Source organism: Oryctolagus cuniculus, chromosome 3, assembly GCF_051225735.1.
Source record: "Oryctolagus cuniculus isolate XC-2025 breed Fujian yellow rabbit chromosome 3, ASM5122573v1, whole genome shotgun sequence".
NCBI lineage: Eukaryota > Metazoa > Chordata > Mammalia > Lagomorpha > Leporidae > Oryctolagus > Oryctolagus cuniculus.
Window position 1 is genome coordinate 182,272,983 of NC_142869.1, and position 26,029 is coordinate 182,299,011.

General features: G+C 53.8%; 1 protein-coding gene across 5 annotated transcripts in view; it reads right to left on the bottom strand.

Annotated features, from left to right (window-relative positions):
• The window catches only part of TMEM178B (transmembrane protein 178B), a 389,247-nt gene that overhangs the window by 132,903 nt on the left and 230,315 nt on the right, over positions 1–26,029 (bottom strand). Inside the window, exon 3 of one of the 5 annotated variants that reach the window (XM_089328673.1) lies at positions 19,283–20,259. The exons of 3 other annotated variants lie outside the window; for them this stretch is intronic. In XM_089328673.1, coding sequence (XP_089184799.1) covers positions 20,120–20,259 — 140 coding nt within the window. In that variant the 3' untranslated portion in view covers positions 19,283–20,119. Of the gene's footprint in view, positions 1–19,282; positions 20,260–23,289; positions 23,443–26,029 lie in introns of those variants that run through there. One more of the 5 variants, XM_089328676.1, reaches the window with a different exon arrangement.

A 26,029-nucleotide genomic window follows, 5' to 3' on the forward strand; every position in this document is an offset into this window, starting at 1 on the left:
GAGATAGCAAAAAACAGGAGTGACTGAGTCATCCGTGGGGGAGAAAAGTTTTGCTCAAAGAAAATATCAAACCGGCTCTGCTCTCTCATCCAAGAGAGCAGATGTGGCTCAAGCTTACCCAAAAGTAATCCCTCGTCAACCAGAGAGCTAAACAACAGACAGCCAGAGTCACTCCCTGGAGGTCATCAGGAAGACCTGGCTGGAAGAAGGCTTTCATCCCAGGGATCAAATACACATCTGTAAAATGACTTTATCCCTCAGGTCCGTGTCAGAGAGCCCTCAAGGGGCAGCCCCGCTGCGTGGTGGGCTAAGCCTCTGCCTGCGGCGCCAGCATCCCATATGGGCGCCTGTTTGAGTCCCAGCTGCTTCTCTTCTGATCCAGCTCTCTGCTATGGCCTGGGAAAGTAGTAGAAGATGGCCCAAGTACTTGGGCCCCTGCACACATACGGGAGACCCGGAAGAAGCTCCTGGCTCCTGGCTCAGCTCTGACCATTGTAGCCATCTGGGAAGTGAACCAGCAGATGGAAGACCTCTCTCTCTCTCTCTCTCTCTCTCTCTCTCTCTCTCTCTGCCTGTAACTCTACCTCTCAAATAAATTTTGAGAGAAAGAGAATCTTTACTCAGAAGGTCTGGGAAGGAGCTCCAAGAAAAATGAATTTTTTTTTGACAGGCAGAGTTAGACAGACAGACAGAGAGAGAGAAAGGCCTTCCTTCTATTGGTTCACTCCACAAATGCCTGCTACAGCCGTGTGCTGCACCAATCCGAAGCCAGGAGCCAGGTGCTTCCTCCTGGTCTCCCATGCGGGTACAGGGCCCAAGCACTTGGGTCATCCTGTACTGCCTTCCTGGGTCACAGCAGAGAGCCGGACTGGAAGAGGAGCAACTGGGACAGAATCCAGCACCCCAACCGGGACTAAGACCCAGGGACCAGCGCCGCAGGTGGAGGATTAGCCAAGTGAGCCAGCTGAAAAATGAATTTTTAAAAATAGTTTTATTTTTTTAACAAAAGAGCCTCATCCCCACCCCCATCCTGACTTCGGTGATCAGTTAGAGAAATACTGGCTCAGCACCTCTCTTATCCAACAGCAGGAAGACTGGAACCAGTGACACCAAAGGTAGATCGATGGTTCCTTTTTATTCAACACGTGTTTGTTTCAAGTCATATTTTCTTTGTCATTTGTAAATTTCTACTAGAAGACACTGGAAAAGTCAAGACTAATTTCTGAAGAAGAAAATGTCCCTTGAAGCCCAAGTGTGAAAAAAGAAAATCCCAGGTGCAGGTGGGAAGGGGCCAGTTAAAAGGCGGTCAAAGATTTCAGGGTTTTTCAAGTCTTGCCATCACGTTTCCTCCTCCAGCTAGAGGAGATGCATCTGGAATTCAGCGCCGTCTCCCCCAGGTCGGACGACTGCAATGATTAATGACCGAACCACTGGACATGAGGGCTGCAGCGTGCACAGACTTGCAGTCACTCCTTGGTGTCAAGAGATGAAAAACTCCCCTTCCACTGCCGCCAGCGACCCTCCCGGGGTGGGGTGGGGGGGCAGGGGCACTCACAGCTCCTTCTGTGGGGAGAAATGGGATTGGTATTCGACCTGAGACTCCTGGGAGATAGGTTTAGCCATAGAGGAGAAATGAATCAAGAACCCTTGACCGGCTTATGCAGGTCAGTGGGTAAGACAGGGGCAACACCTGTCCTCTCTCCACACTCCCCTGCCCACACCTGAGTGCCCGGTGAGCCACAGCACGAGGAAGCGAGGGGAAGAAAGAAAACCCCATTTTGTTTTGTTTTTTTTAATCCTCAGATGTCATCTTATTCCTTCATTTCTGTGGCCTTTTGTCTCTGCCAGTTTCCATAGCAACAGCAACCGGCAAGCAGTTTGCCTCCCTCGCTCCAGCTTGTGCGCAGATAACTCCGACGGGGTCAAAAACAGCTCTGGTGGAGGAGGAAGTCGAAGCCCGCCTTCCTTCTCGGCTCCGCGAACGTGTGGACTTGCTGTAAAAGGGCGTGTGTCTCTGTGCACGGAGCTCGTTCCACATCTTCCGGCTGCGAGTTGGTCCTGTCGAGTCGTCTTCGCTTCTGATGTGGGAGAAGGGGCCAGTGCGCTTCATGTTGCGTGACATAGTTGAGGATGTACGGATGCATAATTCATACAATATTGAGAAAACAAGGAGCGCCATGTGATCCTGCAGCAGAGAGCGCCTACAGAAGTCCAGACGTGCCGGGAAAGGGAGAACTCCATCAAAGAGTGGGGCTCGGGCAGTAAATCCACCAGTGATCAAACTAGTAGGGACACTCTCACGGCAAGGCGCGATAGTCGCTTTCTACCTCACTGTTTTTCAGTTGCAATTCTTCCTGTGTGTTTTAAGAATTTTTCTATTTATAATTTTTATTGGAAAGACAGAGGGAGAGACAGAGACAGATCTATCCACTGGTTGACCCCCCAAATGTCGGTGGCAGCCAGGACAGGGTCAGGTCAAAGCCAGGAGCTGGGAACTCGAGCCATGTCTCCCACACGGGCGGCAGGGACCCAATCACTTGCACCTCGCAGGGTGTGCACAGGCAGGAAGGTGAGATCAGAAGCGGGGCTGGGACTCAAACCGGCTCCAATATGGCTGCAGGTGTCACACGAAGCCAGACACCTGCCCCTCCTTGGCTGATTTCAATCCCTTCAGTAGACACCTTGCTTGTGTGCAGTCTTGGTTTTCTGATCTCCTGGGTGGCCTCGACTTCTGACACCTGTCCTTCCCCAGTAGCTGGGGTAAGTGGTTGCCTGAGCCATTATTCACCCGACCCTGGATGCCCAGCTGCAGGCTTGCTGCCAACGGCAGCGCACGCCCATTCTCCTGACCCTGCTGCCGAGGTCCACCAGACAGCTGCCATTGCTCTGGCCCTGCCACACCACCACTGCCGAAATGACGCCTCCCTGGCTTCCCTTCCCGAGGAAGGATCACCTTGCCACTCCTTGGTGAGAAGAAAGAGAAAGCTGCCCCCAGGGGCATTGCTCAGACAACTGAGCGTGCAAAACTGCCCCCACTCAGGGATTTAAATTGCACACACACATGCGTACGCCCAGGCATGTTCTGCCCCCCACACCTGCCGTGGAAGTCCCCGTATGTTTCTGAACTACTGATTTACATTTCCTTCAGTAGCTCCAGCTTCTAGGTCACAGGTGACACCCTAGGGCACAATCATTTGCGACTGGCAAGAGACACACCCAGAGCAAAGGTGCCCCCAGGCTCTGTTTTCTAAGTGGTGACATAATGTGACTTTATGCAGAGACTCATTGCTAGCAGCCTGAAGTGGTTCTGATGGCTGTGAGAGGCAGGATGATTGGGTCAGGCCCTGCGCAGCTACATGGCCCAGTGGCTGGCCAGGGGGAGTGTCAGCCACTGCTCTCCCGCACCTCCACAGGGCGTCTAACAACACAAACTCACGCACAGAGCTCAGTCGGCGCTGACGCCTGATGCCGGCAATCTGTGAGAGTGCTTCTCTTTCTCTCTTGTTCCTAACAAGCCAAGAGAACAGACGCTACCCCGCCTTCCTCCCGTCACCATCCAATGTCCAGCAGAGGGCAGGGGCCCTAGAGTTCCAGCTGTTTTCCTTAGAGCCAGCTTTATGAGAAGTTTCTGGCAAGAACAAGAGTGCCCTCCAACCTGAACCCAAAGATGACTCCTACATGCTTCTCTGGCTACCAGGGAAGAAAACAAAGTTGGGGGTGAGGAAGAGAAAGGTTGACAGAAAGTTCGCTTATATAATTGACTAATTTACAGCATCTCTTTGCCGAAGAGAACCACTTTTAGACAACACAGGTGTCTCAGTGAAGGTTTTAACTTCATCGGGACCAACACCCTGCCTGCCTTCCCCTTTCTCGCAGCTCTATTGCTGTAAAGGATTTCAAAAACCACCGAGCATTCTAAAGCAGAAAGACTTCTTGCAGGACTGCTGGCGCTCTCTTGGGCATTTTCTGTCTCTGTTGCCCGCACTGGACTAAAAGCCTTTAGTAAGGACCCCATAGCTGCCTCATTGTCACAAGGACAACATTTACACCAACCTATACAGATACACAGACATAAACACAAATAATCAAATCGACGCAGTTGGAAAAGCAGACAGAAGAGGGACCCCATCACCACTTCTCCATCTCTGACTTGGGCCAGTTATAGGGTAACTCTGTGGCTTACGGGGCACACACTATTAGTACTGGGAGAAAAGCTAATGGTATTGGAATATAGTACTGAGGCCATAAATATAAAACATTTATAACAGTGCTTAGCAAGCAAGTCCACAAAGAGTCTCTCACTGTTGTTTTTAATGGTGATGGTGATGATGGTAGTGACGGTGGCAGTAGTGATGGGTGTGGTGGTGGTAGAGATGCTAAAAATGATGGTAATAAATTTTAGAGAATGTAGTTCCTTGGGCAATAGAATTATGAGTAATAAAACCATACTTTAAACAATGCACAGTGTTTCTGAAGTGTATTGTCCCATGGCTAATCCCGATGCTAACACTGAGCTTAACGAAGGCCACCCTTGTGTCAGGAACTCTACAACACTGGTTCTCTAAAAATCACAGCACCCAGCAGGTCGGTGGGATGGGTCTCCCTCACGACGAGGAAACAGAGACCCATGCTGTGCAGTAAGTGGCCAGAGGCCATCACTCAGCAAACCTTGTCCCGGCCAGGCTCTCCCCAGACTGCCACTTCCTACTGCCTGGCCCTTCCAGGGACAGAGGCCACCAGGGGTCCTGACCCCCAGTGTTCAACAGATGAGGAAGGAGCAGCTAGGAGGGAATGCACATCACGCAGGGTCACAGGGCAGCCTCTGTAGGTGAAGGGCCGTGAGCAAGAGGGGGAGCCCCCACCCAGCTGTGCAGCCCAGGAGGCCGGGCAGGGCCTGCCAGGCTCGGTGACAGCGACTCTCCCCGTCTGCCTGTGGCTAGTGACGCTCGTTCTTTTTCAGTTGAAAAGCCCGTCCAACATTCTAAATTACAATTGTCAGTCATGAGCTGGTGTCCCAGCGTGTGAAATGATCTCAAGCTGCCAAGCATAAAGCCTGCTTTAAACAGCCCAGGAATGGCTCCCTGCAGGGAACGCCACTCCCAGCGCAGCGCAGGGCTGTCTTCTCCCAGAGACACACGGGGAAGATTAGCACGCTTCCCGAGCATCGGGACACAGGCCCCACGTTGGGTCCTGCCTCCAAGGAATCCCCCACACTGCACACCAGAAACGCCCAACCTCCCTGTGGAAGCACCCGGGAATCTCTGTTGCAGACGCACCGGGAGTGCTGGCAGGTGAGGCAGTGCTGAGTGTACCGGGGAAGACCAATCCCACACCGCAGGCTGCATTACGACCGCGTCCTCTCGCTCTAGTGAGCAGCGAAATTGTCTTTCTGTGGGTTCCTCTCTCCTGTTCTTCCGTAACCACCGAAGGTGCAAATGAGCTACACATCTGCAAAGAGCCAGGCGGCAGGCAGGCCTGGCGTTCAGGGAGCCCAAATAAGGCGGCTGGGGACAAGAGGGGAGGGGGACAGCAGGGGAGCCAGCAGCTGCCTGCACAGGGGACTGCAGGCAGGACAAGGGTCAGATGCAGACCTGTCTCCCTGTTCAAGGTGACCTTTTCTGCAGTCTTTCGTCTCTGGGTGCTCCGCTAGCCTACAGCCCAGCGGCCCGGAGTTTCCCGATGACCGAGGCACCTGGAATCCAGATCGTGGGCCAGCGCTCCCTGCATCCGACGCATGGGTCAACGGGACGGTGTGGAAGCCTCAGCACTGGAGAGTCCTTCTCGGCCCCCTCCTCTGCTCCAGCAAGGGAGCCTTTTCAGGATAACTACGTCAGGGCAAAGAAGGCAGGCATCATGTATCCATTCAAGGAGTTTTTTAAAAGACTTATTTATTTATTTGAAAGGCAGAGTTACAGCGAGAGGGGGAGAGACAGACAGAAGGAGATCCTCCATTGGCTAGTTCACTCCCCACATGGCTGCAATGGCTGGGGCTGGGCCAGGCTGAAGCCAGGAGCCTGGAACCCCATCTGGGGCTCCCACGTGGGTGGCAGGGACCCAAGCACCTGGGCCGTCCTCTGCTGCTTCCCAGGTGCACTAGCAGGGAGCTGGATCAGAAGTGGAGCAGCTGGGACTCAAACCAGGTCCCATATGGGATGCTGGCACCACAGACAGCAGCTTAACCCGTTGTGCCACAATGCCAGCCCCTCACTCAATATTTATTGAGCAACTATGATGTGCCAGAAAGTGTCCTAAGAATTGGGAATGCAGCTGTGAACTAGACAGAGAGGCAGAGAGGCAGTGCATGGCCAAGTTCAGCCAGGAAGAGATTTAGGAGCGGGGAGCATTTGGGCAGCCCTCTCAGCTGTCGGCCTTGGCCCCTCTGCGGGGTGCCTGGCCGGTTTTACAGAACCAAAAGCATGAGGAAAGAAATGGACCCAACCTACCACAAGCCTCAGTCAGGCAACACCATGTATGGAGCACCCCCTGGGCCACCGGATGCTGAGGCAGGAGAGGGGGAGGCAGCTGTGGACCCTGGGGGCAGGCGAGGACCTCAGTGCACAGGTCAGGTGCAGGTGGAGGCTGGGCTGCCTGCAGGTCCAGTCTGCAGCATCCTGGCCTCCCACCGCCTAACGGAGCCCCGGCCCCTCGGGCTGGGCCAACACAGTCTTGGCATCGCAACACTGCACTCCCCTCCCTTCTCCAGGATGCCACCCCGGCTGCCTGCCCCATCTGAGCAACCGTGCCAACACGGCTCGTATCTGCCTCCTTCCGCCTGCACTCGCCAAGCAGCCCTGGAGAAACTGCAGCCACCTGAGGGTCAGCGATAAAGGCCGTACAAAGCTTCTCCAGGCTGCGTTCTCCCCGCCCCTCCTAGGACCTGCCCTGGATTGAGACCCACTTTCCAAACCTTTGCCAGCTGCCTGGCAGTTTGCCATAGATCAATAAGTCTTCTTCAGAGTTCCAGCTTGCAAAAATATTTACTGTACACAATTTAATAGAACCCTCTCCTGATAAGGAGCTGACACCTTTAATTACCTGGATCGAGTGCTCTCCTTCTATAGGACACAGCACACGTGTGCCTCCCGATGCCAACCACATGCCGTGCCCACAGTTGTCACTACTGCTGCAAAGTGGGGGAGGACAGAGGTGTACGGGACAGAGACCTCCACATGGGGCACCTCGGGTAGCTGAGACACAGGAGTGGCTTTTTTCCTAGAAGAAATTTTAAAATGCTGTCTCATTTTTTTTCCATGGCTTTCTTCTTCTCTCTTCAATAGATCTTTGAATGCTGAAACGCAGGTTTTAGCCCTTTTTTTTTTTTTTTTTTTTTTTTTTTTTTTTTTTTTTTATTTTTGACAGGCAGAGTGGACAGTGAGAGAGAGAGACAGAGAGAAAGGTCTTCCTTTGCCGTTGGTTCACCCTCCAATGGCCGCCGCTGCAGCCGGCGCACCGCGCTGATCCGATGGCAGGAGCCAGGAGCCAGGTGCTTTTCCTGGTCTCCCATGGGGTGCAGGGCCCAAGCACCTGGGCCATCCTCCACTGCACTCCCTGGCCACAGCAGAGGGCTGGCCTGGAAGAGGGGCAACCGGGACAGAATCCGGCACCCTAACCGGGACTAGAACCCGGTGTGCCGGCGCCGCAAGGTGGAGGATTAGCCTATTGAGCCACGGCGCCGGCTATTTTTAAAGATTTACTTATTTATTGAAAGGCAGATTGATAGAGACAGGGAGAGACAAATCCGTTCACTGGTTCACTCCCCAGATGGCCACAACAACCAGGGCTGGTCTAGGATGAAGCCAGAATCTGGGTCCTCCATTCTGGTTTTCCCACATGGGTGGCAGGGGCCCAAGCACGTGGGCCATCTTCTGCTGCCTTCCCCGGAGTATTAGAAGGGAACTCGATAAGAAGTGCAGTAGCTGGGACTTAAACCAGCACTCCGATACGGGATGCCAGTGCTGCAGGTGACGTCATTACGCCAATCCCATTTCTCCCTTGTTATTAAGGACTTAGGTTTTGTAACTTCTTTAGGTACCTGCTTAGGGAAGCGGGCCTAAGGACAGATCTTCTTCAAGCCCCTGAGGATACATGATGGACAGTAAACACTCAGAACTGGCTGACCACTGCCACTGGGTCAGGCAAGCTACCAACTTTTCAGTATGCTTTATTTCTCGGTTGCTAGATCAGCCTGCACGCAGGTGGTGCTGTGCCCGTTTCTCAGATGAGAAAGCAGAGGCTCAGAGGAGTTATAAGGTCGCCTACCAACAAGTGGGGGAGCCAGGACCCAGGCCCACATCAGGGGACCCTGAGGCACCCCGCCCCTTCCCAGAGACGCGCCGGAAACCCACTCCTGCTTTCCACCCTAGGGCTGTGTGAGGTGAAGGGAACACTGCTGGGGACCTTCGGAGCCTGAACTCCTGCTGCTCAGGCTCCGCCTGGACTTGGCTCCTCTTCCGCCCCTTTCTTTCTGCAGCCCTGGAAGGACATCCACGGAGCACCGAGGGCGGAGCTGAGGGCGGAGCCTAGGTCCAGCCTGCACCCACCCCTCCTGGTTTGCGTGAGACTCCTTCCACATCTTCTCCTCCAGCCCACAGATGGTCCGGGGGTCGCTTTGCCCTATGGGCCTTTGTCTCAAATGCTATTTAACTTCCTTTGGCATCTTAGACAAAAGCAATGCCCTGGCACTCCTGTTCTGTTTTGCACCTCAAAAATTGTGGGTGTACAATAAATATTCAGTCCCAACAACAGTTCCCACACTTGCTAATGACTGTGTGGGTGCGTTTGGTTTCATAGGCAGGAAAGCCAAATAAGAGTTTGTTGAAACCAGACAGAGAATTATGAACCCAAAGTGGCTGTGCTTGGCTGTGACAGAAGGGCTCGTGGTGGGGAGCAGAGAGGGTAGAACCGGAAGCCTCGACACCTGTGTGAATCATGAGTGGTCCAGGCTGGCCAAGGCCCACCAACGGACTGCGACTGAGCCGTATGAATGAATGGGTCTACAGCTGTTTGCAAAATCATAGAATTTTTTACACGATTTATTTGGAAAGCAGAGAGAGAGAGGGAGAGAGGGAGAGAGGGAGAGAGGGAGACAGGGAGAGAGGGAGACAGGGAGAGAGGGAGGAAGGGAGGGAGGGCAGATCATTCATTTGCTGGTTCACTCCCCAAATGCCCACAGTAGTCAGTGCTGGGCCAGGACCCAGGAATTCCACCTGGGTCTCTCACATGGGCGGCAGGGACCTGTGTACCTGGGCCATCATCTGCTGCCTCCCAGGTGCGTTAGCAGGAAGCTGGATCAGAAGCAGAGACAAGGCACAATCGCAGGCCTCTGATAAGGGATGCAGGTGTCCCGAGCCAGGACGTAACCCACGGAGCCACGATGCCCACCCCTCACTGCAGAATTTTAGAGCTGAGACACCACTGGGGCCTGGCAAAAGCAGCAGTGGCTGTGGACTCCGGGCCACCCTGGGGACCGTGACCACCCAGGAATAACGAAAGGGCAGGACAGAGAGCATCCTACAGCTTGGAAATGTCCTGCAAATGGTGGATTTCAAGCGGATGGGGACAGTTCTTCAGGCAAGTGCTCTTTGGTGTGAGCCAAAGGAGACCCCTGCGACCAATGGAAGCAGCAGCATCTGGCAAGGGAGAAACGCGCCACAGGCGCCAGGACACATCAGTCCTCACGATGCTGAACGCAGCGCCGGAGCTGGTTGCTAGGGAACGTCACGTGCAGCATCCACACAAGGTGGTTTGCCTCATCCAGGTGAGACGGGCAACGGACACTTCTTTGTGCTGAAGGGCAGAACTGAAGGCAGGAAACAACAAATCTGAATACCAGGCGTCTACTCTCTGGGCAAACTCACCGTCACCCTGCTTGTGTTGTGTCATCCTCAAACAATATCCAGGAGAAGTGCTCACAACCCTTCCCGGACACTCCTGTGACGTGTGTGTGTGTGTGTGTGTGTGTGTGTGTGTGTGTCTAAATCGATGACCCTTGCCCGAGAGGAGCTGGAGGGATGAGGGTGAAGGAAACTGTGCAGAGAGGAAGAGAATACACCCCCAGGGAAGAACGGGCTCCCAGCTCCCGGGGCTGCGCCATCGCTGGCTGGTCGGAACGGATGCGGCTCTGCAGCGGAGCTGTGCTTATGGGTGTGCATCCGCGTCTGACCCCCACGGTGTTCACAGCAGCAGGTGGGGGCGAGGGCGGCGGGCTTCCAGAGGGTGCTGCTGTCCCGCGGCTGCGCACATTCCAAGTTCTGACAATATGCTACTTGGGTAATTCCAAGACAGGAATTGAAAAACGATTGGAAAGTGAACCCGAGAAACATGCACAGGATTTTAATGCGTCAAACTGTGTAAAAATGTGGAAAAGAGTCTTGAATCCTGGGAAGTGACACAGAACTCTCTGAACCACGAGTTGTGCTAACCGGCTCGGACTGACAGATGCGAAGGCCAGATCTACGTGTACAGTCAGAGCCAGGAGGTCACCGCCTTCGTCCGTGGAGGCGGGGACAGCTCAGCCCGAGAACACAGGGGAAAGCCAGCCCAGAGGACACAGGCCCATGAAGGAACATTCCAAATGGGCGAGACAAGAGGAATGTGGGCACACACAGGGAACTACAGACCAGAAGACCACCAAGAAAATCCCAGGTGGTCCCTGGCTCCGCCCCTGAGGCCACGCCCTGACTGACACCCACGCTTCCTAAGGGTGCACAGCACTCACCTCCTCCTCCACCGCGTCACCCCCTGATGCTGTGTCCATCAAACACCCGCCTTCCTCACTGCCTTTTCCACCACGCCTCCTCGTTCCTCTCCTTCCTGTAACTGCAAACATGACCTCAAGGAGCCCGGGTAGTCACTATACACTGGAGTCACCATATCCAACTTCTCACTCATTTTCTCCAGAAACCAATGCAATCAGATTTATCTTCCTCTGCTTCCCCAGAACTGTTCTTCCCAAGCCCACCAAATCCAACAGAATCTCATCAGCCTTCTTTCTTCTTCACCCGTCGATGGTGTTCGTCACCGTTCTCCATTTCCTCCCCTTGAAATACTTCATTCAGGTGGCTCCCAAGGACCACATCATCAGGTCACAGACCACAGCCTTCCCGTCCGCTGTGTTGCTTCCTCCCCACCCTGGACCTCTTACTTCTGCAGGGCCCCAGGACTCAGGCCAACAGTTTTCTTTCCTACCTACAATTACTTCCTTGGTGACATCATCTAGTCCACAGCTCCAAAGACCATCTGTGTGCCGAGACACTCACATTTATGACTCCATTTCCTACCTCAGATTGAACTCAAGACTTGCAACCCCCTGGCCTACTCAGTATCTGCACAGGGCTACCTGACAGGCAGCCCAGACACAGCTCTTTCAGCACCACCCCCATATCCAAGTCCTTCTGCCACCTTCTCCCTCGGTGGGTGGGAACCTTTCAGCTGCTCAGAGAAGTCTAGAGCCGTCCCTGACGCCCGTTCTCACAGCTCACATCTAGTCTAGCAGAGTTCCATTGGCTGTTGTAAAAACAGGACCTGACCAGCTCTCACAGCCTGCACTGCTGCCTTCCTGGCCAAAGCTCACCTCCCCAGCTGCAGCCCGACAGCCGGCAACAGCTCACCCTCAGCTGCCGTCCCCTTCCCACCCCGGCATACATTCAACACATTGGTTTCTGGAGAAAATGGCAGAAGTGGAGTTACTGACTGCAGAGATCTCGTCTGAAAACAAAGCCTAGGGGCCAGTGCTGTGGCGCAGTAGGTTAATCCTCCGCCTGTGGCGCCGGCATCCCATATGGGCACCAGTTCGAGTCCTGGTTGCTCCTCTTCCAATCCAGCTCTCTCTATGGCCTGGAATAGCAGTAGAAGATGGCCCAAGCCCTTGGGCCCCTGCACCCGTGTGGGAGACCCGGAGGAAGCACCTGGCTCCTGGCTTCAAATTGGCGCAGCTTCAGCTGTTGCGGCCATGTGGGGAGTGAACCAACGGAAGGAAGACCTCTCTCTCTGTCTCTCCCTCTCACTGTCTGTGACTCTACCTCTCAAATAAATAAATAAATAAAATCTTTATAAAAAACAGAAGTCTAACAGCTTGCCAGGGAGGGCTTCCCGCAAGTCCCTCCCTTTTCTTTTATCTACACCTCACCTCTACCTTCACTTCTCCACTTTTGTGCCAAGACCACCCTGACCTCCCATATCATCCCCCATCCAGCAGCCAGTAGGATCTATTTTTTAAGATTTATTTATTTATTTGAGAGAGAGAGAGAGAGAGAATCTTCCATCTACTGGTTCACTTCCCAATGGCCAGAACAAATCCAGGAGCCAGGAGCTTCACCTGGCTCTCCCATGTGGGTGCAGGGGCCCGAGGACTTGGGCCATCCTCAGCTGCTTTCCCAGACACATTGGCAGGGGTCTGGATCAGAAGCAGAGCAGCCGGTTCAGCCGGGACTGGGACTGGCACCCGTTTGGGATGCTGGCACTGCAGACGGTGGCTTTACTCATTACGCCATGGTCCGGGTCCCCCAGCATGATCTTCCTAGGTGAGAAATCTAGCCATGCTACTCGTCAGTGAAATGCCCCTCGATGGAGACCTGCTGCCAGCAGGATGGAGTGTGAATTCCTCGGGGTCAGCACAGCCTTCTTGGTGAGCTCAACCACCCACCGCTCCTTGGCTGTGACGTGGGAGTCGATTACGGCACATAGAGTGCATTCAGCTACCACGGATTCTGGGCATCCCCGATGAGCTAACCTGAGTTGCTCTCCCTGTATGCTCCCCAACCCAACTGCTTTCAGCTCTTTGTGAGCTCGGATCAGAGCTCCTGTTTTATTTTCTGTCCCCTTATCAGCTTTCTGATAATAGGAGGTCGCCTGATACCAGTTTACCGCTGGGGGAGGACAGACCGTGCAGCTAGCTGTGAAAGCACGCTTGGCAAGTGTCTCCTGCCACACGCTGACCTTCCTCCCCGACACGTCTGCAGAAGCTGTTATAGAATGTGTGGTAGAACGTTCCATGTGCGAGCCATTCGGTACCACTAGGTGTTCAATCCCTTTTGGACAAAAACACCCAGAACCAACGAGTTTATCAGACTAAACTGCACAGAGAAGCTGCATCCCCCGGGACAAGAACGAAAGGCGGCTCTGCCCACCTGGTGAGTATCCGGACACACTTAGCAGCTCAGAAGATCCGACACAGCGGCTCCGCAGGCTCCACAGCTCCGGCTGGCTTGCAGACTCTGTTACCGAGTCCTGGAGGGAACTGGTAAGGAGAGTGGAACCACGATGGCCAGGCGAGGGCTCTGGGCTTCCTCGCTCGTCTTCCCTGGGAGGGTGCCCACAGACACTACTACACATCAGCGCCCTCGAGAGGGGCTGTAAGCTCACTTCCTTTATCATGCTGTGGTTTAACAAAACCCCATGAAATGCTCAAGTTGGACCAGAGAGAGTTACAGACGCTGCCCACCTCAGGAAACCTTAGAATGTCCAGTGTCAATGCCTCAAGTCCTTTCCCGCCCCATTCGAAGATTCGGGATTGTGTCTAAGGACATAAATGCAATAAACCTCAAGACACAACAGACTTGGGGGGACATGTTAATTTATAAAAGGGCCAATCAGGATCTGGGAGTCCTGAGACTTGATTCTAACCATTCATTTCTTTCTTTCTTTCTTTCTTTCTTTTTTTTTTTTTTTTACAGGCAGAGTGGACAGTGAGAGAGAGAGAGACAAAGGTCTTCCTTTTCCATTGGTTCACCCTCCAATGGCCGCCGCGACCGGTGCGCTGTGGCCAGCGCACCACGCTGATCCGAAGGCAGGAGCCAGGTGCTTCTCCTGGTCTCCCATGGGGTGCAGGGCCCAAGCACTTGGGCCATCCTCCACTGCACTCCCTGGCCACAGCAGATGGCTGGCCTGGAAGAGGGGCAACCGGGACAGAATCCGGCGCCCCGACCGGGACTAGAACCCGGTGTACCGGCACCGCAAGGCGGAGGATTAGCCTAGTGAGCCGTGACACTGGCCACCATTCATTTCTTAAGTCACCTTGTGCTAGGCACAGACACACTCTGAGCCTCATCTGTAGAAAAACGGAGTTGCAAACACAGCTGACCTTTTGCTAACTGGTCCTTAAAGACCTTGCAGCTCAGTGAGTCTAGGGTTCGTCACAGCAAAGGAAGAGAGCGGCATCGGTGGCCTGGGCTGTTCCGTAGGGAGGGTAAATGACAGTGGCCCGGCTTCTTGGCCCATGTCAGAAAAAGACTCACGACAGCAGCTTCCAGCTCTTCTCACGAGCAGAATAAAACCTTATTCCAGGGCTGCAGCGGAACACAGCACAGGGAGAAGAGGGCAGCTTGCAAGCCGGGTGTGAGGACTCCCGGGACGCGGGCGAACCTCTCCTTCTGCTTCCGATTTAGGCCCAGACTCCCCGAGCATCTCAGCTGTATGCTCAGCAAGCCAGGTGGTCGCATCTCTTAGGCCAAAGGTCTCCCAGCACCTCGGGGCGGCGGGGAGGGCGATGGCTATAAAACACCGCCTACATGAAGTTCGGACAGAACCCCCAACCGGCTTTTCTCTCCACCACCACAGTAACCAGAAACTTTCAAAGTAAACTTTTATTATCTATTTATTTATTGTTTATAAGGCAGAGGGAGAGAGAGAATGACAGACATAAATCTTCCGTCTGCTGGCTCACTCTTCAAATGCCTGCAGCAGCTGGAGCTGGGCCAGGCTGAAGCCAAGAGCCTGGAACTCAATTCAGGGCTCCTCAGCGCAGGGCAAGGACCTGCTTAAGTACTGGAGCCATCACCTGCTGCTTCCCAGAGTGCACAGCAGCCGGAAGCTGGAATCAGAAGTGGAGCCGGGACTCCGATCCTGGCGCTCCACCAGGGGACACGGGCGTCCCCCGCAGCACCCTCACCTCTGCCAAACACCTGCTCCCAAAGCTGCTTCTGGCGTCCACCTCATTGCCTCTTCCACTTCCCAGCCTTGCAAATGCTCACAGCGGGAGGCAGAACGCAGGCCCTGAGCCCAGAGAGCATGCGGAAGCCAGGCGGAGGGCTGAACTCAGTCTCTCCTACGGATGCTGCTGACTCCAGCCTCCACTGATTGGTCGCGGCGGATCACACATGCGCTCCTTTATCTGGCCGTGGTCCTGCCTTAGAAATCTGCTTTCAGGGCCGGTGTCGCGGCACCAAGCTGCCGTTACATCTCTGGCCGTTCAGGTCCTGACTGCTTTGTTTCGGATCCAGCTTCCTACTGATGCGTGTGGGAAGGCGATGGAGGATGTTCCGAGTACTTGGGCCCCTGCCATCCACATTAGAGACCAGGATGGTGTTCCTGGATCCTGGCTGGCCCAGCACTGGCTTTTGTGGCCATTTGGGGAGTGAACCAGCAGACAAAAGATTGATATTCTCTGTGTGTGTGTGTGTTTCTCCGTCAGCCTTTCAAATGAGTAAATATTTTAAAAATGAAAAAAATTATTTTCAAACTAGAGCTATTTTAATAGAACACCTTCTATTACACATAAAACTGTACATTTTAATGGCCTACCAACATTTTAGCTCCATTTTGTCCTTAATTTAGACTTAAGAGGGTGCTTCAGAAAGTTTGTGGAGAATGGGATTAAAAGATAAGCGTATTTTGGTGCAGATTGAAACACACGCACGGTTTCTTCATAATATACATTCCCATTAACCTCATGTAGCTTCAGAAATCTCAGTGCCCCAAATCCTGCAGGCTAAGCCAGCCCGGCTTTGCAGACTACACTGTGTCTCCGATGCCAGTCTCGTTTCCCTGGCCCTCGTTTCAGCTTCCACTAAAGACATGGAGCAATGAACCACCGAGATCTCCAGCGGTGATGAAACGTCACTTAAATCACTCCCTGAAAGACTCTGGGATTCTCGCGTCGCCTTCCTGGTATCCCGCGTTAATAACGAGACAGCACAGGGCAGGGGACAAGAACGGGGTCTTAGATCATTACCAGAACCCGAGACTGAATAAAACGAATATGAATCTCTTTAAAAGACCAAAACACTAGAGCGTGTTCCCTAAAACTGTGACCTCAAGATGAAACCACGTTACACCTGTCAGGGAAAATAGTAATCTTAACTCAACCTTGGGCTACACACGGATTGAGGGTCAGAGACCAAGTTCAAAGGGCAAAGTTCACAGACCTCATGGCACTGTTCAGTTTGGAAGCGAGAGCTCTCTGCACACTGACAAGGGCACTACTCCTGTTGTTCCCGATTCAGTGACAAGCCTGGGTCTATTTTTTTTTTTTTTTTTTGACAAGCAGAGTGGACAGTGAGAGAGAGAGACAGAGAGAAAGGTCTTCCTTTTGCCGTTGGTTCACCCTCCAATGGCCACCACGGCTGGCATGCTGCAGCCGGTGCATCGCGCTGATCCGAAGCAGGGAGCCAGGTGCTTCTCCTGGTCTCCCATGGGGTGCAGGGCCCAAGGACTTGGGCCATCCTCCACTGCACTCCCGGGCCATAGCAGAGAGCTGGCCTGGAAGAGGGGCAACCGGGACAGAATCTGGCGCCCCGACCGGGACTAGAACCCGGTGTGCCGGCGCTGCAGGTGGAGGATTAGCCTAGTGAGCCGCGGCACCGGCCAAGCCTGGGTCTAAATCAACCCCAGGCTCTTGGCTTCAGCCTGGCCCAGCTCCAGCTTTGCGGGTATTTGGAAAGTGAACCAGCAGATGGAAGATTCCTGCCTTTCATTCTCTCTCTGCCTTACAAATAATAATACCCTTAGGAGTAGGAGTCTTCCAAGGACAACCAGGCTGGCTGTTCTCTCTTGGGTCTAATGGCTGCTGCTGGGAGGCACGGAAGCCTCCATCACACCCTTTACAAGGAAGAGTGCACGCAGCGGGAAGAGCAGGCCTGAAGGTGTGAAGCCCCCACCCCGTACCCTCAGCTTGCAGCAGGGAGAGAGAGTATCACAGATCATAAAGCAAATAAATGCGTTTCTCCCTTCCCCTGTCTCTCCTCTTAGCACCTTCTCCAGCGCCCTCAACCCACCTTCCCAACGCTGTCTCCAGAGCTGGGAGCTGATCTTACAGGTCGGCCACCGTGAGCTTTCCTGAGAAATCAAAGGCTAAACAGTGGATTGCACATCGTCTTAGCTAATTTTTTTTAAGATTTATTTATCTGGGGCCAGCTCCTTGGCTTACTTGGTTAATCCTCCGCCTGCAGTGCTGGCATCCCATATGGGCGCCGGATTCTGTCCCGGTTGCCCCTCTTCCAGGCCAGCTCTCTGCTGTGGCCCGGGAGTGCAGTACAGGATGGCCCAAGTGCTTGGGCTCTGCACCCCATGGCAGACCAGGAGGAAGCACCTGGCTCCTGGCTTTGGATCGGTGTAGCTCCAGCCATAGCGGCCATTTGGGGGTGAACCAATGGAAGGAAGACCTTTCTCTCTGTCTCTATCTATAACTCTACTTGTCAAATAAATAAATAAAAAAGATTTATTTATTTAATTTTGAAATTCAGAATGAAAGAGAGAAAGATTTTCCATCCACCGATTCACTCCCCAGATGGCCACAACAGCCAGCGCTGGGCCAGGCTGAAGCCAGGAGCTTCATCCAGGCCTCCCACGTGGGTGCAGGGGTCCAAACACTTGAGCCATCATTTTCTGCTTTCCTCAGGGTATAGGCAGGGAGCTGAATCAGAAGTAAAGCAACCGGAACATGAACTGGCGCCCATATGGGATGGCAGCATTGCTGGCAGTGGCTTTACCCGCTATGCCACAGCGCCAGCCCGACTTAGTCCATTTTTGCTGCCATAACAAAACACTTCAAACTGGGTGGTTAGCAGTGGACGGAACTGATCAGTTCATGGCTTTGTTTGCGGGGAGGCTTGAGATGAAGGGCCCAGGATCTGGCAAGGTCTTCCAGCTGCGGCAGCCCGCGGTGGGAGGGCAGAGCGAGGCTGAGGACAGCAGGTGGGCAAACTGGTCCTTTGATAATAAACCCACAGCAGGGACAACATCACTGGGCATTCAGAAGAGAGTGCCTTCGTGGCCTTCTCAAAGTCCTGCCTCCCGACAGCTCTGATCTGGGGATAGAGTTCCCCATACACGAACTTTAGGGGACAACTCAAGCCAGCGCACACATCTTGCCCTTAATCCCCCAAAAGGGGTGGAGCATCTCGTTAACCGCCCCTCTGTCAAGGCCCACAGAACGTACAATTCCCAGAGCAAACTGAAACGTACGCTACGGGCTCTGAGTGGCAGCAAAGCCAAGGTGCCAGTGTTGCCTCGTCTGTCACAAACACGTACCGCTCTGGAGGGGGTGTTGCGAGTGGTGGAGGTCGCACGTGCGTGGGGACAGGAGCCTTCCGTGCCTCCCACTGCTCCGCTGTGAGCCTGAACCTGCTCTGAAAACTGGAAGTGCATTATCCTGGGTAAAAGGGGGTCTCAGTTCTTCTGCACTCTCCGCCAGCCCCCACCTTTTCCTCTGACGCACCCGACTTCCCCACAGTGGGATATTTCCAGGTAGACTACTGCACGAGCTCTGTACTCCTAAAAAGGCCAGAGTTCACCCAACTAAGAACAGCTAGGACACTTCAGAAAAAAAAATGTTAGGTTGAGAGTCTGGGCAGGTCGCAGAGAGAAGTAGCCAAGTAGGACGACGGCACACAAAACGGGACCCAGGAGGCCGCTCTGAAAGAATTTCATGGCTGTGGTTCAGAGTCACGGTGCCCAGTGCGGGAGTGACCAACACAGGTGGCCCTTTGTACGTCAATGTGAATTCCTCGGTCCCACCAACCGCATTTCCCGGGTTCCGTGGATACACGTGGCTGGTGGCTACCGTAACAGCACAGACAGCGGACATGCCCAAGGCTGTAGAAAGTGCTACCGGACAACACCAGCCTGCAGCAGGCATCGGCAAGCTCCGCAGCAAACGCTTGTTTCTGTCACAACTACTCAATGTCGCCTCAGAGTGAACAAACGGCCATAGACAATGTGCAAACGAATGGGCCTCACTGTGTTCCAATAACACCACTCACAAAACAGGAGTTGGTCTGCAGGCCACGACTGCTAAGCACTTCTCATGCAGGGCTGTTCAACTCCTAGGAAACCTTAATGCCCAAGGGGCGTCAACCCCTAGAGGCTGCAGCCACCGGCACTACCAGCAGTAACTGCAGACTGAGTTAGCCATATTCTGCCATGTTCCTGGCCCTTTATCAGCAGACCCCCATATTATCATGACTGATAAAATACAAATTCATTTCAAACTATTATTGCTTTCCAAGGAACATTTGTCATTGCATATTATTCTCAAGAAACCAACCATGAATTTTTGTCTCCTTTATTATGTTTCTGTAATACAAGTAATGCTTTTCGGTTTAGAAAAATGAGAAAGCACAATAAAAAAGCGAGGAAGAGCAAACGACCTGGGTTTTCACCTGGGCAGGCTTTAACCACTGCTAATCCGTGGATAAAACAGAAGGTTCCCTTGTGCGCACTGCCGCATTCCTGGTACCTAGAACGGTGCTCAGGGCATGGCAGACACTCCACAAATCATCATCATGAAACACACGATCGAATGTCACAAATACGGGGGAGTGGGTGACGGACAGGAGGAAGGGCACAAGCTTTGTGGCTGCATTCGTCACACTGGGTGTGTGAGAGCCTTTGCGGTGGCCAGCAGTTCCCATCGGATTCCCGAAGGCGTGTGCGCCCTAAAAAGGCAAGGAACGCCCAAGTCATCCTCAGAGGCGACTTCCGAGGTCTCCCTGGGAGGCGGCTCCTGGAGCAGCGGGCATTCTTCCCCGGGGCAGTCTCCCGTGGCTATGCAAAGCTGTCCGCATGAGTCTAAGCCATCCCACGTGGGAGAGCTGCTTGGCATAAACGCGATTCATGAGGGGGTCTGGAGGAGGGGATTCCGCTGTCATTCTTCCAAGTCTGAGACCACGGACCCTCTACACACAGGTCCCTCGTGGCCTTCCCCAAAGACTGGGCTGGCTTCCCCGGCTCGGGGCCCTGTCAGTTCAGCAGGCTTGGGCGTGATGCTAATGAAGTCAGACCATACATGGCACCCTCCAGGGACCCACGCCGACTGACGTGCCACGGTTGGCACGCTGCAGGCCAGGCCGCGCGTGCAGGTCTTGGATCCCTGGGGGACGGTGACAGGAGGAGCCAAGCCCACCTACAGTCCTGGGGGGGCACCCTCACTGCGGGCACGCAGGGCCTGGATGACAGACAAGAGCACGTCACTGAGTTTGCCACGGTCGGCAGTGGGGAAGGCCAAGGCACACGGGACGTTTCTTCCCCACGACACTTCTCCACCTGCGGGAAAACGACTTGAGGTTTACAGAACTCGTTTAATGTGCTCTCGGGCGTTTTGCCTGCAGAGATGCAAGGGTAGTTTCCTTTCCTGTCTTCATAACAGAGCGGCGGCCACCCAGCGCCTAACTGCTCGGCACAAAGGGCTTTCCGATGCTAACGACATCTTTAGGCCTGCAGCTCTATTTACAGACCACACTTATTTCTTTATTTTTTTTTTTGCTCCTGAGCGAATGATCACCAGCCCCGCCCACCTATTCTCCATCTGACATGGAAGCATTTAGAGAGTGACCAGGACTTCAGTGGGAGAGCAAGGCTAAGAGCGCGTCGTCATTTCAGAAACGAGTGGACGCGGCCGTAGAGAATCTGCAGACGGCCCGCCAGCAGCGAATCTGCGGTAAACAGACTGATGGCTAGAACAAGATGTGTGCACACACAGAGAGCGCAAATGAGTCTTGAAAGGGACGCCACACGCTGAATCAGAGCCATGATGAGGAAAACCCCCAACGTCGCAGCTACACGTCTCAAAACTGGAGACAACCTGGCCTTCAGTGAGACACAGCTGTAGAGGATTTGCTCCAAGCCAGCTGCGTGTGGAACATCTGGAAGCCGAAGCCGGCTCCTAACGCCCCTGCCTCAGCCCACGCCCCTCGCACGAGCTTCCACCTCAACGCAGGCCACCGCCGCTCCGTGTCCAGTGGCTCGGAGCGAAAACTCTGACATCACACATCCCATCTGTCAGCAAACCTCAGGGGCTCAAAGTGCGCCCAAAGCCCCGCCAGCTCACACCATCTCCCTGCTGCACCCTAACCCAGCTCAGCCCCTGCCCGTAGGCAACTGTTTAGCAAAGTAGAACTCACGGTGCGTCATTCCTCGGATCAAAACTTTCCCAGAGCTCTCCCTCCAGGAACCTAGGACCTAAAGGGCCTCCCAGCAGCACCTGCCTCACTCCCCTACTCGTTTCATGATCCCGCCAATGCTCGGTGCCTCAGGGCCTTGGCACTTGCTGTTCTTGTGGCCTGGACTCATCTTCTGCTGGTTCCCCTAGCTGGCCCCCTCACGTCCCTCTGCATCTAAATTCCTCTGGCTGAGGCACTTCCTGAAAATCCTGCTCAAACTCTCAGTTGATCGATCCCCTACTCAATATTTCCCTTCCTTGCCAGTGCCTTTTTTTTCCTGCCTGCTATGTAATCGCCACCAAGAACAGTGTATCAGTTATCTATTCACCTTGCTCAGGTCTACAGCTCACAGAGAGTGCAGTCTACACAGGCAGGGAATTCTGTCTCTGATTTAAGACTCACTGCTCTAATGCCTAGGACAGGATTGCCACTCAGCAAATACTTGTCGAATACACAAACACCCGGGCCGGCGCTGTGGTGCAGCGGGTTAAAGCCCTGGCCTGAAGTGCTGGCATCCCCTATGGCGCCGGTTCTAGTCCCGGCTGCTCCTCTTCCCATCCAGCTCCCTGCTGTGGCCTAGGAAAGCAGTAGAAGATGCCCAAGTCCTTGGGCCCCTGCACCCACGTGGGAGACCCAGAGGAAGCTCCTGGCTCCTGGCTTCGGATCAGTGTAGCTCCGGCTGCTGTGGGCATCTGGGAAGTGAGCCAGCAGATGGAAGACCTCTCTCTCTCTCTCTGCCTCTCTCTGTAACTCTGTTTTTCAAATAAATAAAATAAATCTTTAAAAAAATAAATAAATAAAAGAATACATGAACACCACAAGTACAGTGATGGCATTCCAACTATTAACTACAAACTAATAACAAAATATAACTGGAAAAAAAATTAGAAATGGCCTAAATGCCGTAATTCATTAGAGAATGAGTGATAACAGCCATAAAGAGATATACTATGCAGTCCTTAAAATATTGACACAGAGGGCCTGGTGCTGTGCCACAACAGGTAAAGCCACTGCCTATGATGCCAGCATCCCATGAGGGCGCGGTTCAAGTCCTGGCTGCTCGGCTTCTGATCCAGCCCCCTGCTGCACCTGGGAAAGCAGTGGAAGACGGCCCCAGTGCTGGGGCCCCTGCACCCATGTGGGAGACCCGGAGGAGGCTCCTGGCTCCGGGCTTCAGCCTGGCCCAGCTCCAGCTGTTGCAGCCCTCTGGGGAGTGAACCAGCAGACGAAGATTCTCTCTTTCTCCCTCTCTCTGTAACTTTCAAATAAATAAAACAAATATAAAAAAAAAAACTGATACAGAATTTACTTTCTAATATGAGAAGGTTACAACAACACTGTTTTTTTTTTTTGTTTTTTTTTTTTTTTTTTTTTGACAGGCAGAGTGGACAGTGAGAGAGAGAGACAGAGAGAGAAAGGTCTTCCTTTGCCGTTGGTTCACCCTCCAATGGCCGCCGCTGCAGCCGGTGCACCGCGCTGATCCGATGGCAGGAGCCAGGATCCAGGTGCTTTTCCTGGTCTCCCATGGGGTGCAGGGCCCAAGCACCTGGGCCATCCTCCACTGCACTCCCTGGCCATAGCAGAGAGCTGGCCTGGAAGAGGGGCAACCGGGACAGAATCCGGCGCCCTGACCGGGACTAGAACCCGGTGTGCCGGCGCCGCACAACAACACTGTTTTAAAGATTATTTACTTCTTCTTTCTTCTTCTTCTTCTTCTTTTTTTTTTTGAAAGGCAGAGAGAGAGAGGCCCAGGGCTGGGCCAGGCCAAAACCAGGAGCCCGGCACTGTCTGGGCCTCCCACATGGGTGGACCCAACTACTCGGGCCATCGCCTCCTGCCTCTCAGGAACTGCAGGAAGCCAGAACCCAGAGCAGACACTGCAACATGAGAGGTGAGTGCCCTAGGCAGCAGCCCAACCACTGCCCCGAAGGCCAACCCCACCCACAGCACACTGAGCCCAATAAGAAGGTTGGAACGCAGCAGGCAAGGTATTACCCAGTGTAAGAAATATGTAAGTAGGATCCGTGTATGCATCTCACCCATTAATTCCTTTTTAAAAAAGAGATTTATTTATTTGAAAGGCAGAGTTAGAGAGAGACAGAGAGAGAGGGGGAGAGAGAGAGAGGTTTTCCACCTGCTGGTTCACTCCCCAGGTGGCCGCAACAGCCGAGCTGCGCCAATCCAAAGCCAGGAGCAGGAGCTTCTTCCAGGTCTCCCACGTGGGTGCAGGGGCCCAAGGACTTGAGCCATCATCTTCTACTGCATCCCCAGGAGCGTTAACAGGGAGCTGGATCGGAAGTGGAAGAGAAAGGTATCGAACCCACACCCATATGGGACGCCTGCACTGCAGGCGCTGGCTTTACCTGCTGCGTCACAGCACCGGCTCTGTATTAATTTCCAAACTCCATTGTCTGTGTATGCGCTGTATGAATCCATAGATGGAGGTGAGAAATAAGGCAGTCGATCCGGCAATCTTGGCAGAAGAATTTAAGGAGGTTTTTGCTTTCTTTATTCCTTCCGCCTTGGGTTTTCTCAAAACTTTAAACAGTGATTTTCTCTTTAGCATTTGCAAGGGTTAGCTACCTGCGGAGAACCTGACAAAACGTAACATCCCCTAAAAAGCAGCCTTCACACCACCGCTCGGCTCAGCTTCCCGGAGCGCGCTGACAGCTCGCTTTTCAGAGTTCCCGGGGACGACCTGCCTCTTTCCCTCTCAACCAGGGGGCACAGAAGGAAAGGGAAACATAGCAATGGGAATCTTGAAAACCAAGAGCAGACAGGGGCTCGAAGTCCAGTTCACTAACGAACCCTCTGTGAGCCGGACCTCAGGCGACCAGGCAGCGGGTGGCGGAGCCCGGGCGGAGGCGAGGTGAGGAGCGAGCTTCCCCCTCTCGCTCCCGCTGCGTCTCTTACCCAGCCACTCACGTCAGCAAGGCCTCGTCACAGGCAGCTGAGCCATCGCGCCCGCAAACTCCCCAAGCCCATGCCCAGCTCTGCTCATCCCTGCCTCGCACACCCCTGCCCCTCCAGGCTTCTAGAATCGTCTCCCTAGTTTTTCCCGCTGCATCTCTAAATGCCACGAGGACAATGCGCCTCGGCGTTGTCAACAGCAGGGTGGGCCACGTGGCTTGAGCTCCCAGGACAGGGCAGGTGAGAGGGACACACAGATGAACAGCACAGAGCACACCTGGATTGTTTCAGACCCGCAGCCGGCCTAGACGCTTCCAGCTTGACCTTGACCTCCTGTTTCCTTGCACAAAACTGGGCGTTTGGGGCCAATGGGCCCCCAGAATACATCCCAGCGAGAACGAGGGGAGCACACGCTGCCCGGGTCAGGCATCTCTGTGGCGGGTCCCCTGGACCCTGCAGTGTCCCGGAGTGGGGCTGAGGGACACCCCGGCTACACGTGACCCTCATCTCAGGAGCATTTTTGCGAAATGCTAGACCCATCAGAAACTCGAGGCCAGGGCCTGAACACCGGTGCTGCCTTTTTTTATTTTATTTTTTTTTAAGATGTGTGTATTCTGAAAGTCAGAGCCACAGAGAGCCAGGGGTGGAGAGAGATCTTCCATCTGCACAGTCCACTTCCCACCTGGCTACAACAACCAGCGCTGGGCCAGACCGAAGCCAGGAGTCAGGAATTTCATCCAGGTCTCGCACGTCGCTGGCAGGGCCCCAAACGCTTGGGCCATCTTCCACTGCTTTTCCCGGGAGCAGGCAGCTGGATTTGAAGTGGAGCAGCCAGGACACAAATCGGCACTCATACAGGATGCTGGCATCACCGGTGGCAGCTTTATTCCCTGCGCCATAACACTGGCCCTGCATTGCTGCTTTCGTATTTCCTTTGTTTTATGCTCCAGTTCCCATCCAGCTTTCTGCTGTGGCCTGGGAAAGCAGTAGAGGATGGCCCAAGTCCTTGGTCCCTGCACCTGCGTGGGAGACCCAGAAGAAGTTCCTGGCTCCTGGCTTCAGATCGGCTCAGCTCCAGCCATTGAGGCCATTTGGGGAGTGAACCAGTGATGGAAGATTCTCTCTCCCTCTCTCTCTCTCTCTCTCTCTCTCCCTATCTCTGTATCTCTATCTTACAAATAAATAAAATAAAACTCTAAAAAAAAAAGATCTTCCACCTACTGGTTCTCTCCGCGAATGGTCACAACGGCCAGTACTGGGCCAGGCTGAAGCGAGGAGCCAGGAGCCTCCTCCAGGTCTCCCACGCGGGTGCAGGGCCCAAGCACTGGGCCATCCTCCACTGATATTCCAGGCCATTGGCAGGGAGAAGTGAGCAGCCAGGACTCACACGGGTGCCCAAAGGGGATGCTGGCATCACAGGCGGTGGCTTTCCCCACTGCGCCGTAACACTGGTCCTGGCCTGGCGTCTTTTTAAAAGCCGTTCCACTAGGCAGCCAAGGTTAAGAACCACTGCGCGGTCTCAAGGTCATGTTGCCAGACAGCAAGTATAAACAGCAGCTCTCCTCCACACACACACACACATGCACGCACACACTCACACACTCGCACATACACTCACACACTCACACACACACACACACTCACACACACACTCACACGCACGCACACACACAAACACAAACACACACTCATACACACACATACACACTCACACACACATAAACACTCACACATACACATACACACACTCACATGCATGCACACACACTCAAACACACACATATACACTCACACTCACACATACACACTCACACACATGCACACTCACACTCGCACATACACACTCACACACATACACACAGCCTCACACACTCACACGTATGCACACACTCACACACTCGCATGCACACTCACACATACACACACATACACACACTCACACACTCGCACGCACGCACACGCTC